This window comes from Entelurus aequoreus, linkage group LG08 (assembly GCF_033978785.1).
Source record: "Entelurus aequoreus isolate RoL-2023_Sb linkage group LG08, RoL_Eaeq_v1.1, whole genome shotgun sequence".
NCBI classification, from domain to species: domain Eukaryota; kingdom Metazoa; phylum Chordata; class Actinopteri; order Syngnathiformes; family Syngnathidae; genus Entelurus; species Entelurus aequoreus.
In genome coordinates, this window is record NC_084738.1 from 5,771,560 (window position 1) to 5,784,775 (window position 13,216).

Consider the following 13,216-nt stretch of genomic DNA (forward strand, 5'->3'; position numbering starts at 1 on the left):
TTTTTTGTATTGGATTCAATGGCGTCCGAATACTTCCGTTTCAACGATTGACGTCACGCGCATACGTCATCATACATAGACGTTTTCAAGCGGAAGTTTAGCGGGAAATGTAAAATGTCACTTTATAAGTTAACCCGGCCGTATTGGCATGTGTTGCAATGTTAAGATTTCATCATTGATATATAAACTATCAGACTGCGTGCTCGCTAGTAGTGGCTTTCAGTAGGCCTTTAAGCCAATCATTCTTCACTGAGGGCCACATCACACTCATGACTGCCCCCAGAGGGTCGCTTATAACAGTGAGTCATAAATAAGTATAAATGTTGAAGTATTTGCCTCATGATATTGTTATACAATTGCATATGCATTGGATCAGTATATATATTTTTACGCACTCTGTAGACTGGCAGCTAAGTCGCCAGGATTTTACCGTATAATTTACGCTTTTTACAGCAAATTACTACAAATGGAAACTCACTGTTTTTTTTCCTGTTATAATTCTGGCGACTGAGCGTCCTTTTTTTTTTTTTTTACAGTAAAATATATGGTTGTTGTTGTTTTATGGTGTATTACTCTAAATACAAAAACAGTACCACAGGTTTTTTTTACGGTAAAATTCTGGCAACTGATCGACCAGTTTGTTACTGTAAAATGTATGGCTGCTTTTGTTTTAACGGTGTATTACTGTATATGGGAAAACAGTGCTACTGTTTTTTTTCACTTTAAAATCTAGTATAATTTTTAGTGTACAATTTCAGGGATAACTCACTTTGAAATCATAAGTCAATCAAATCTAATTTTATTTTAACGAAAAAATATTTTTTATGTATGATAATATATTTGTTGCAATATTAGGAAACACAAAACTAATATTAACTAAACTAATATTTATAATAACTTTCCAACCTAAATTCATACAAATATAACTAATATTACAAAATATTAACGTTAACATTATTTTTTACAGATTCTTACATATGCACTTTTCAATCTAAATGCATTCATATTTAATTCAATTATTTAATACAATATGATATTTGATACATTATTAGATAGGGGTGTAACGGTATGTGTATTTGTATTGAACCGTTTCGATACGGGGGTTCCGGTTTGGTTCGGAGGTGTACCGAACGAGTTTCCACACGGACATATTAAGTAGTGTAACGCACGTTGTGTAAACAATGCACACCGAGGCACAACACACGGCATGCTAGCAGCTAACGGGCTAGGATAGACTGACCATACGTCCTCTTTTCACCGGACATGTCCTCTTCTGCGGAGCTGTCAGGGCGGAGTTTCTTAAATGCCTCAAATGTCCGGCATTTTGAGTTAGGGTTGCGTGTATTTTCAATGTACGTTCAGGGTTAAGAAGGGGTTAAAAACAAAACAAATTGTGCACGCAGCAGCATTGGTGAGGGAGGGGCAGAGACAGAGAGAGCGAGAGAGTTATGATAAACGTGCATGCGTCGCCTTTTTATCCATAGATTTATCAGATTGAATTTTTTATTATCTATAGCAGGGGTGTCAAATACGGAGCCCCTAAAGGGACATGGGGGAATTTTTTTTAGACATGTATCTCGTGCGCACGAGAAACTATTTATTAAAATATATATATATATATATTATTTTTTTATTTTTTATTTTTTTAAAGTTTCTCATGCGCACAAGAAACGTTTATAAAAAAATAAAAAATAAATTGTAATTTAAAAAACTAAAATACAAAATTCCCCCATGTCCCTTTAGGGCAGTGGTCCCCAACCACCGGGCCGCACAAGAAATTAAAAAAAATAAATAATAATAATAATAATTTTTTTATTTTATTTAATTTTTTATTAAATCAACATAAAAAACACAATATATACATTATATATCAATATAGTTCAATACAGTCTGCAGGGATACAGTTCGTAAGCACACATGATTGTATTTCTTTATGAAAAAATAAATAAATACAAAAATTTAAAAATTGCTCCACCAATGTTGCTCTGTGATTGCTCCACCAATGTTGCTCTGTGATTGCTCCACCAATGTTGCTCTGCGACAGGTGACCTGTACATTGGGGGCGTGTCCAAAGAGATGTACAAAGACCTTCCGAAGCTGGTCCACTCCCGGGAGGGTTTCCAGGGTTGCTTAGCGACGGTGGATCTCAACGGCCGGCTCCCTGACCTTTTGGCGGACGCCTTGGCAACCGTGGGACAAGTGGAGCGAGGATGTGAAGGTGAGGCGCGGGGGGGGAAAACACGCCCCTTGGATCTGAAGCAGTGCCTCTATGTCCCTATTACCCCCCCACCATTCTCTGTTAGCAAAGGTTAACCCACTAACCCAGCTGCTCTGCCAGATGTAACGTTCTTCTCATCTTTCTGCACTGAGTGTTGTCAGCAGTTCGCAGGCATCGTGTGCATCGACTAACCATCTAACTTGATTTGCTTGTTTGCTTTTTTGTTGTTGTTTTGTTTTGGCCCACAAAAGTTACATTGATGAAAGCTGACTTGCAAGGTATATCACTTTGTATGCACGGCGTGAGTGTGTGACAGTGGGAGTGTGTGTGTGTGTGTGTGTATGTATATAGATACATATATGGGAACTACCCAGTGGTGTCCAGTCTTGTGTGGATCCCAGTGATCCAGAGTCCAAGGTCAGAGGTGACCTGTCCTCTCGTGAGAGCATCACAGTGGTGACATCAGCACCCACAGCTTGTCCTGAGATGACCACAGCTCCACCACCGAGCAGCATGTCTTCTAACCCCCCCCCTCCTGCTGACTCCCAGCCTCGCCATTTCACACCCTCCGTGCCTCGCCATGGGACAGGAAGCTGTAGCATGAGGCAGGACGAGAACGGCAGCCGGGGAATAGGCGCCGCGACGCGGGCCTTTAAACATAACGCTTATGTTTAACTCCTCCTGCTGAACCTCATCGAGCATCACCGCCTGCATGCGCTCCATTTTTAAAGACATTCCAGTTTTCTCCACTTTGTTTTTACCCACAAACGACGATTCTCTACCCCCCGCAGCAGCTTCACTCCTAACTGTTCACCAAGCCAGTCTATCGCTGATGACATTTGTGGACCCGCCTCGTGTCCCATGCAGGTCCCAGCACCACCTGTCAAGAGGACTCCTGCTCCAATCAGGGGGTTTGCTTGCAGCAGTGGGAGGGCTTCACGTGCGACTGCAGCATGACGTCATACGCAGGGCCTCTGTGTAACGATGGTGAGTGCACCTTTTCTCTTCTTCAAATGTCAAGGAGCCATTAGTGCACACCTGGGCAAATGAAGGCCCGTTAAGCTTTTCAATCTGGCCCGCCGGACATTCCCAAATCATTTTTTTAGATCTTTCAGATGGAAACAAGCTGCCATTATGATGTGCACTCATCTTTTCTAATGACCGCAAGTCTTCAACTATACTAAGTATTTCAATGGTTGGAATCTGCGCTATTGGATGATATACTAGTTACTATAATTAGTTACTATTAGAGATGTCCGATATTGTCCAACTCTTTAATTACCGATACCGATATCAACCGATACCGATATTGATATATACAGTTGTGGAATTAACACATTATTATGCCTAATTTGGACAACCAGGTATGGTGAAGATAAGGTCCTTTTTTTTAAAAAATTAATAAAATAAAATAAGATAAATAAATTAAAAACATTTTCTTGAATAAAAAAAGAAAGTAAAACAATATAAAAACAGTTACATAGAAACTAGTAATGAATGAAAATGAGTCAAATGAAGTGTTAAAGGTTAGTACTATTAGTGGAGCAGCAGCACGCACAATCATGTGTGCTTACGGACTGTATCCCTTGCAGACTGTATTGATATATATTGATATATAATGTAGGAAGCAGAATATTAATAACAGAAAGAAACAACCCTTTTGTGTGAATGAGTGTAAATGGGGGAGGGAGGTTTTTTGGGTTGGTGCACTAATTGTAAGTGTATCTTGTGTTTTTTATGTTGATTTAATGAAAAAGAAAAAAAAACACGATACTGATAATAAAAAAACCGATACCGATAATTTCCGATATTACATTTTAACGCATTTATCGGCCGATAATATCGGTCTGCCGATAATATCGGCCGATAAATGCGTTATAAATGCTGTAATATCGGAAATTATTGGTATCGTTTTTTTTATTATCAGTATCGTGGTTTTTTTTTTTTTTTTTTTTTTTTTAATTAAATCCACATAAAGAACACAAGATACACTTACAATTAGTGCACCAACCCAAAAAACCTCCCTCCCCCATTTACACTCATTCACACAAAAGGGTTGTTTCTTTCTGTTATTAATATTCTGCTTCCTACATTATATATCAATATATATCAATACAGTCTGCAAGGGATACAGTCCGTAAGCACACATGATTGTGCATGCTGCTGGTCCACTAATAGTACTAACCTTTAACAGCTAATTTTACTCATTTTCATTAATTACTAGTTTCTATGTAACTGTTTTTATATTGTTTTACTTTCTTTTTTTAATTCAAGAAAATGTTTTTAATTCATTTATCTTATTTTATTTTATAAATTTTAAAAAAAAAAGGACCTTATCTTCACCATACCTGGTTGTCCAAATTAGGCATAATAATGTGTTAATTCCACGACTGTATATATCAATATCGGTATCGGTTGATATCGGTATCGGTAATTAAAGAGTTGGACAATATCGGAATATCGGATATCGGCAAAAAGCCATTATCGGACATCCCTATAAATAAATAATACTCGGTGAAGTAAGTTACATTTCATATGGTGAGAAGAGTAAAATTATTTAGAAAATGGATGAAATAAATTGAGAATGTTTATCATGGTTCTTCTTCTTTGTACTTTGTAAACACTTTAAGTTTGAAGAGTTTCTTGAAGTGGATCATATTAGTACATTGTTTGATTGCTTTGCTTAATCCATTCCATCATTGAGTTCCACATACAGATACACTGAAGGTCTTAAGTGTTGTACGTGCGTACAAATGTTTTCAATTATGTGGATTGTTGTGGTCATGCTTTGATTGTCAAAGATGTTTGGTAATGTAATCTTTGATATTTCTACATGAATAAATGCTTCTGATATTCTGTAAATGACATGCTGTACAAGTTAATGGTATTCATATCTCTGCATGACAATGCCTTAACCTTCTCTATTTATTATCCATCCATCTTCTTCCGCTTATCCGAGACTCTATTTATTAATACAGTGTAATATTCAGCCTGCTAAACAATCTCTAATTGAGGACTCAAGCGGAATATTTTCAGCCAATTATTGCATCAACTTTGACAGCCCTAATAAGAGAATGTATGATGAAACATGCACAAAGCCAGTAGAGGGTGTGTTTCCTCCAAGCTGCCAGGTGAGGGCACTGTTCAAACCACAGTGACTCATTGAATCTTTGCAGGGCAAGTGAAGCTGAGACTTTAGAGCTCCCAATATATCAGATCAGAGGGGATCCTAACACCCCTGCTTGTCCTCATGAGGGCCGTGGGTAAGCTGGAGCCTATCCCAGCCGACACCCTAGACCAGGGGTAGGGAACCTATGGCTCTCGAGCCAGATGTGGCTCTTTTGATGACTATCTTGTACAGCCCTTTGAGACACTTGTGATTTAGGGCTATATAAATAAACATTGATTGATTGATTGATATCTGGCTCTCAGATAAATCTTAGGTGACATTGCTTAACACGATAAGTAATGGATATTTCCGCTGGCAATCACAGTGTTAAAAATAACGTTCAAAATGCAAAACATTCTCATGCATTTTAATCCATCCATCCGTTTTCTACCGCGCCTGTTCAAGAAGTCGCATTAATGGTGAGAAGTGTTTTATTTATTATTGGTTAGCTTCAGAATAACAATGTTATTAAAAAGAATAAGAGACTTAATTTACTCTAAAAATGTTGGTCTTGCTTAAAAATGCACGCATTTAGTTGTATTCAGTGTTAAATAATATTAAATGGCTCTCACGGAAATGCATTTTAAAATATTTGGCTTTGATGGCTCTCTCAGCCAAAAAGGTTCCCGACCCCTGCCCTAGAGCAGTGGTTCTCAACCTTTTTCCAGTGATGTACCCCCTGTGAACATTTTGTAAATTCAAGTACCCCCTAATCAGAGCAAAGCATTGGTTGAAAAAAAGAGATAAAGAAGTAAAATACAGCACTATGTCATCAGTTTCTGATTTATTAAATTGTATAACAGTGCAAAATATTGCTCATTTGTAGTGGTCTTTTTTTGAACTATTTGAAAAAAAGATATAAAAAGAACTAAAAATTTGTTGAAAAATAAACAAGTGATTCAATTATAAATAAAGATGTGTACACATGGAAGTAATCATCAACTTAAAGTGCCCTCTTTGGGGATTGTAATAGAGATCCATCTGGATTCATCAACTTCATTCGAAACATTTCTTCACCAGTAAAATAAATCTTTAACATCAATATTTATGGAACATGTCCACAACAAATCTAGCTGTCAACACTGAACATTGCATTGTTGCATTTCTTTTCACACTTCTTTTTGACCGACATTTTAGTGAGGGTCAAACCATCATGGCATGGGGGAAACTCTGGCTTTATGCTCATGAATGGATGTTATTATTTATAGTTTATGAACTCACATTCATATTTTGTTGAAGTATTATTCAATAAATATATTTATAAAGGATTTTTGAATTGTTGCTATTTTTAGAATATTTAAAAAAAAATCTCACGTACCCCTTGGCATACCTTCAAGTACCCCCAGGGGTATGCGTACCCCCATTTGAGAACCACTGACCTGGACTGTCGCAGTAACATAATACAGCGGAACCCATTTAAGTCCGTCCCGTTTATGTCAAGAATCCTTTTTAAAAGGGTCATATTATGATTTTTTTATTCTACATTTAAAACCCTTCATTGTGGTCTACATCAGGGGTTCCTAATCTTGTTTTACTTCTCGGCCCAACTTTTCCTCTCCAATATTAACACTGAATTAGTCCTCTTACTCTTGATTTGAATATTATTTAATAATTACATCTAACTCAGTGTTTTTCAACCTTTTCTGAGCCGAGGCACATTTTTTTCCACTGAAAAGATTCGGAGGCACACCACCAGCAGAAAACATCAAAACATTCAACTCAGCAGCCAATATTGACAATAAAAAGTCGTTCTCGCAATTGTTTGATATGAATTCAAACCATGACCAATCATGCAGCACTATAGCTCTTGTCTCAAAGTAGGTGTACCGTCACCACCTGTCACATCACGCCGTGACATATTTTGAGGTTTTTTGGTGTTTTCCTGTGTGTAGTGTTTTACTTCTTGTCTTGCGCTCCTATTTTGTTGTTGATTGTCATGTCATTTACGGATGTACTTTGTGGACGCCGTCTGCTCCACACGCTGTAAGTCTTTGCTGTCGTCCAGCATTCTGTTTTGGTTTACTTTGCAGCCAGTTCAGTTTTAGTTTTGCATAGCCATCCCTAAGCTTCGAAGCCTTTTCTTAGCGGCACTCGCCTTTTGTCTATTTTTGGTTTAAACATTAGACACATTTTTACCTGCAAACCATTGCCGTCGTTACCGACATCTACAAAGCAATTAGCTACCTGCTGCCACCTACTGATATGGAAGAGTATTACACGGTTACTCTGCCGAGCTCTAGACAGTACAGACACTCAACAACGGCACATTTCCGGATTATAATTACTGGTTTGCAAAAAAATATTTTTAACCCAATTACCGTATTTTGAGTATAAGTCGCTCCGGAGTATAAGTAAAGCATAATAAAGAAGGAAAAAAAACATATATAAGTCGCACTGGAGTATAAGTATAAGGGAAATGTATTTGATAAAAGCCAACAGCAAGAATAGACATTTAAAAGGCAATTTAAAATGTCTAAAGAATAGTGAACAACAGGCTGAATAAGTGTACGTTATATGAGGCATAAATAACCAACTGCTATGTTAACGTAACATATTATGGTAAGAGTCATTCAAATAACTATAACATATAGAACATGCTATACGTTTACCAAACAATCTGTCACTCCTAATCGCTAAATCCCATGAAATCTTATACGTCTAGTCTCTTACGTGAATGACATCAATAATATTGTTTGATATTTTACGGTATTGTGTTAATAATTTCACACATAAGTCGCCCCTGAGTATAAGTCACACCCCCGGCCAAACTATGAAAAAAAACTGCGACTTACACTACCGTTCAAAAGTTTGGGGTCACCCAAACAATTTTGTGTTTGAGCCTTCATTTCTAAGAACAAGAATAGACTGTGGAGTTTCAGATAAAAGTTCTCTTTTTCTGGCCATTTTGAGCGTTTAACTGACCCCACAAATGTGATGCTCCAGAAACTCAACCTGCTCAAAGGAAGGTCAGTTTTGTAGCTTCTGTAAGGAGCTAAAGTGTTTTCAGATGTGTGAACATGATTGCACAAGGGTTTTCTAATCATCAATTAGCCTTCTGAGCCAATGAGCAAACACATTGTACCATTAGAACACTGGAGTGATAGTTGCTGGAAATGGGCCTCTATACACCTATGTAGATATTGCACCAAAAAGCAGACATTTGCAGCTAGAATAGTCATTTAGCACATTAGCAATGTATAGAGTGTATTTCTGTAAAGTTAAGACTAGTTTAAAGTTATCTTCATTGAAAAGTACAGTGCTTTTCCTTCAAAAATAAGGACATTTACATGTGACCCCAAACTTTTGAACGCTAGTGTATAGTCCGAAAAATACGGTAGGTGAAATTACATGAGCTCCCACGGCACACCAGACAATATCTCACGGTACACTAGTGGTTGAAAAACACTGATCTAACCTACTTACAGTTTTTAACAGGATAAACCTTGTCAAATGATGTGATGTGTTAATTACAACTAATATTATCAAGGCTTAGGTAAGGCTGATTACAAAAATAAATAGCAATGAAATGTACAGCAAACAAAGGGATTCATTAATACTGATGACAAATACATTTACAATTACCGAGGGCTAAAACTAATAAATAAATTCTAACTAAAGTAACACATTATAATTATATATGCTTCTTGAATAAACTGTCAATAAAATTCAGTGTGCAAATGAAAACACAGCTTCACCATTTTAGTCATTTTTTTTGCGCTTAAGAATCTTCTGTTATGTTGTTGTTTAGTAGTGCAATTACTGCCACAAGTGGTGTAAAAGTGTATTACAACTGAGTGCTGCTGCCCAGACGTACCACAGCTGAAAGGTAGTCATTTTTGGCAGCCCTCTAGTCCTAGAGAATGCTCACGGACAACAATTGTTAGGAAGTTGACATGTAACGGTGGTTCTTTGGTCAAATTTTTAGATTATGTTTTACACACCATTTTCAAGCCACTCTTTCGGGTACGCATTTATGGAGGGCGGTGTTATTAACGTGCCTCCACTTTGACTGCGTCTTTTCCCCGTCACCCATTTTGTAGTTTTTAGCGCTTCCATTTGGGGTCTACCGACCGATATAAGTTGGAACTATATGCTACTTTGTATTAGAAATGGCATCAGCAGAGGATGCATGTGCATGTACAAGCCAGTCTGCCCCACAACAAGAGCGTAGAGAAAAGAAAGGAGCTTATTGACTACAGCGGGGGATGTCAAGCTTGTTTTCACTGAGGGCCACATCGCAGTTATGGCTGCCCTCAGAGTAACAGTGAGAGATAAATCAATATAAATATTTGCCTCATGATACTATTATACAATTGCATATGCATTTGAGCATTATGTATATTTAATGAGACCGGCAGCTCAGTTGCCGTAGGATTTACAGTGTTTTGTTTACAACATATTATTACAGATGGAAAAATGCTACCACACACACACACTCACAGCAGGCCTAGACAGGAGGAGGACAGAGTCTATGTACACAGAACATCAGAGGGTGAAATGTGCGAGAAAATGAGAGCAGATAGTGTTGACAAACAATGTTGCAACCTTGTGTGGGAACCGCAGGTGCAGAAACACAAAAGAAGAATCCCTGTGGGATGCAGAAACTGGCAGAGACGTTCATATTGTTGTTACTCAGCCAGCGTTCATATTGTTGTTACCCAGCCAGCGTTCATATTGTTGTTACTCAGCCAGCGTTCATATTGTTGTTACCCAGCCAGCGTTCATATTGTTGTTACTCAGCCAGCGTTCATATTGTTGTTACTCAGCCAGCGTTCATATTGTTGTTACTCAGCCAGCGTTCATATTGTTGTTACCCAGCCAGCGTTCATATTGTTGTTACCCAGCCAGCGTTCATATTGTTGTTACTCAGCCAGCGTTCATATTGTTGTTACCCAGCCAGCGTTCATATTGTTGTTACTCAGCCAGCGTTCATATTGTTGTTACTCAGCCAGCGTTCATATTGTTGTTACTCAGCCAGCGTTCATATTGTTGTTACCCAGCCAGCGTTCATATTGTTGTTACTCAGCCAGCGTTCATATTGTTGTTACTCAGCCAGCGTTCATATTGTTGTTACCCAGCCAGCGTTCATATTGTTGTTACTCAGCCAGCGTTCATATTGTTGTTACTCAGCCAGCGTTCATATTGTTGTTACTCAGCCAGCGTTCATATTGTTGTTACCCAGCCAGCGTTCATATTGTTGTTACTCAGCCAGCGTTTGTGCTTTTATGTTAAAATACTAAACAGATGTTAATTGGGATAAGGTAAACATCTGTTCAGTATTTCAACATAAAAGTGTTTGATTGTGAGGCATTAAAAGCCACAAAATGCAACGGGTCCATCAGACCCACAAACTCTGGCTGAGTAACAACAATATGAACATTACACAAGGGTTAAAATCAAAAACAAAAAAAGATGTGAGTCCTGGGTGCTCATAATGATTGTGAATGATAGGTAAAATTCCCCAAAAAGTGCAGTTCCCCTTTAACTACTGTCTAGTTGCACAGCAATGAAACGTGCACACAGTGACTTCTGGTTCAGCACAAAGTAAGCTTCAAAATAAACCATGGCAAGTATTCACCTAGATCAGGGGTCACCAACGTGGTGCCCGCGGGCACCAGGTAGCCCGTAAGGACCAGATGAGTAGCCCGCTGGCCTGTTCTAAAAATAGCTCAAATAGCAGCACTTACCAGTGAGCTGCCTCTATTTTTTAAATTGTATTTATTTACTAGCAAGCTGGTCTCGCTTTGCCTGACATTTTTAATTCTAAGAGAGACAAAACTCAAATAGAATTTGAAAATCCAAGAAAATATTTGAAAGACTTGGTCTTCACTTGTTTAAATAAATTCATTATTTTTAACTTAGCAACGGGACCTCACAGAGCTATGCTAAAAACATTAGCTATCCACCTGCGCCAGCCAGATTTTAGGATTTTTAAACACATATACCTTTTTACCTTTTAAATTCCTTCCTCTTCTTTCCTGACAATTTAAATCAATGTTCAAGTAAAAAAAAAAGTTTTATTGTAAAGAATAATAAATACATTTTAATTTAATTCTTCATTTTAGCTTCTGTTTTTTCGACGAAGAATATTTGTGAAATATTTCTTCAAACTTATGATTAAAATTCAAAAAAAATTATTCTGGCAAATCTAGAAAATTTGTAGAATCAAATTTAAATCTTATTTCAAAGTCTTTTGAATTTCTTTTAAAATTTTTGTTCTGGAAAATCTAGAAGAAATAATGATTTGTCTTTGTTAGAAATATAGCTTGGTCCAATTTGTTATATATTCTAACAAAGTGTAGATTGGATTTTAACCTATTTAAAACATGTCATCCAAATTCTAAAATTAATCTTAATTCAGGAAAAATTACTAATGATGTTCCATAAATTCTTTTTTTAATTTTTTCAAAAAGATTTGAATTAGCTAGTTTTTCTCTTCTTTTTTTCGGTTGAATTTTGAATTTTAAAGAGTCGAAATTGAAGATAAACTATGTTTCAAAATTTAATTGTCATTTTTTTCATGTTTTCTCCTCTTTTAAACCGTTCAATTAAGTGTAAATATCATTAATTATTAATAATAACATAGAGTTAAAGGTAAATTGAGCAAATTGGCTATTTCTGGCAATTTATTGAAGTGTGTATCAAACTGGTAGCCCTTCGCATTAATCACTACCCAAGAAGTAGCTCTTGCTTTCAAAAAGGTTGGTGACCCCTGACCTAGATTCGACCACAGAAACAAACAAAATACACTTATGGAAATTGTTAGTTCAAAGCTATTTTCAGTTACGTCGACACAAGTCAGCCAAATACAAAGGTTGTCCACTTAAACAGGCTTGTACTTTTCTTTTTATTTCTACACGCCAGCTGGGACAACGTACATCTTCGGGCGCGACGGCGGCACGGTGACCTACACTTGGCCCCCGAATGAGCGTCCCAGCACCAGGGCGGACCGGCTCGCTCTGGGCTTCAGCACGCAGCAGAAGCACGCCATTCTGCTGCGCGTGGACAGCGCGTCAGGCCTAGGAGACTACCTCCAGCTGCAGATAGTAAGTTGCTCCTTACAGTACGCTGTGTACAACAGGAGTGTCCAATTGTTTTGAAAAGTCAAAGTATGCGGGGGGCATTTTCATATTTTTAAAATTAAAAACAAAAAGTTAAAAACAGTTACGATATATATTTAAAGACACAATGTTGTCAGCTTTGTGTTATAAGTGCTTAAGTATCTTATTAGTTACAACATTTCAGCTTTTTCTCATTACATTCTGATTTTTTTGCTCTTTTTTTTATTACATATTTACTCTTGTTTTTTTCCCTGCAAGAATAACAACAACAACATCAGCAAATACGATGTGTACAAATATTATACAAAAAGTGACAGCAAAGGAGCATTTAGTGAAGTAAATATTAGTAACACAGAAATGACAATGAACATTATTGCACTACAAATGGAGCAAAAAAAATAGCAATAGAAATCGCACTATTGATAATAAATAGCAATAATTATTTATTTTATCAATAAATACAATTCATCAGCAATATTGTATTGTTAATCATAAGTTGTTGTTTTTTTTTATCAACTAACTAAGTAAACTATTTTCCAGAGCTTCTAAAATATTAAATCAGGGTTGTCTAAACTTTTTCCACCAATATATTTTTTTATTTAAAAAAACAAACATACATATACAGTACAGGCCACAACCTTCTCATTCAATGCATTTTCTTTATTTCCATGACTATTTACATTGTAGATTGTCACTGAAGGCATCACAACTATGAATGAACACATGTGGAGTTATGTACTTCACAGAAAAAAAGTGAAATAACTGAAA

The 13,216-nt window shown here is 36.9% G+C and overlaps 1 protein-coding gene across 11 annotated transcripts in view; it reads left to right on the plus strand.

Moving 5' to 3' along the window:
• LOC133655338 (neurexin-1a) overlaps nt 1–13,216 on the plus strand; it is a 237,824-nt gene that overhangs the window by 193,265 nt on the left and 31,343 nt on the right. For all 11 annotated transcript variants that reach the window (XM_062055385.1, XM_062055383.1, XM_062055377.1 and 8 more), the window contains 3 exons: nt 2,045–2,218; nt 3,086–3,205; nt 12,252–12,433. In XM_062055385.1, coding sequence (XP_061911369.1) covers nt 2,045–2,218; nt 3,086–3,205; nt 12,252–12,433 — 476 coding nt within the window. The remainder of the gene's footprint in view (nt 1–2,044; nt 2,219–3,085; nt 3,206–12,251; nt 12,434–13,216) is intronic.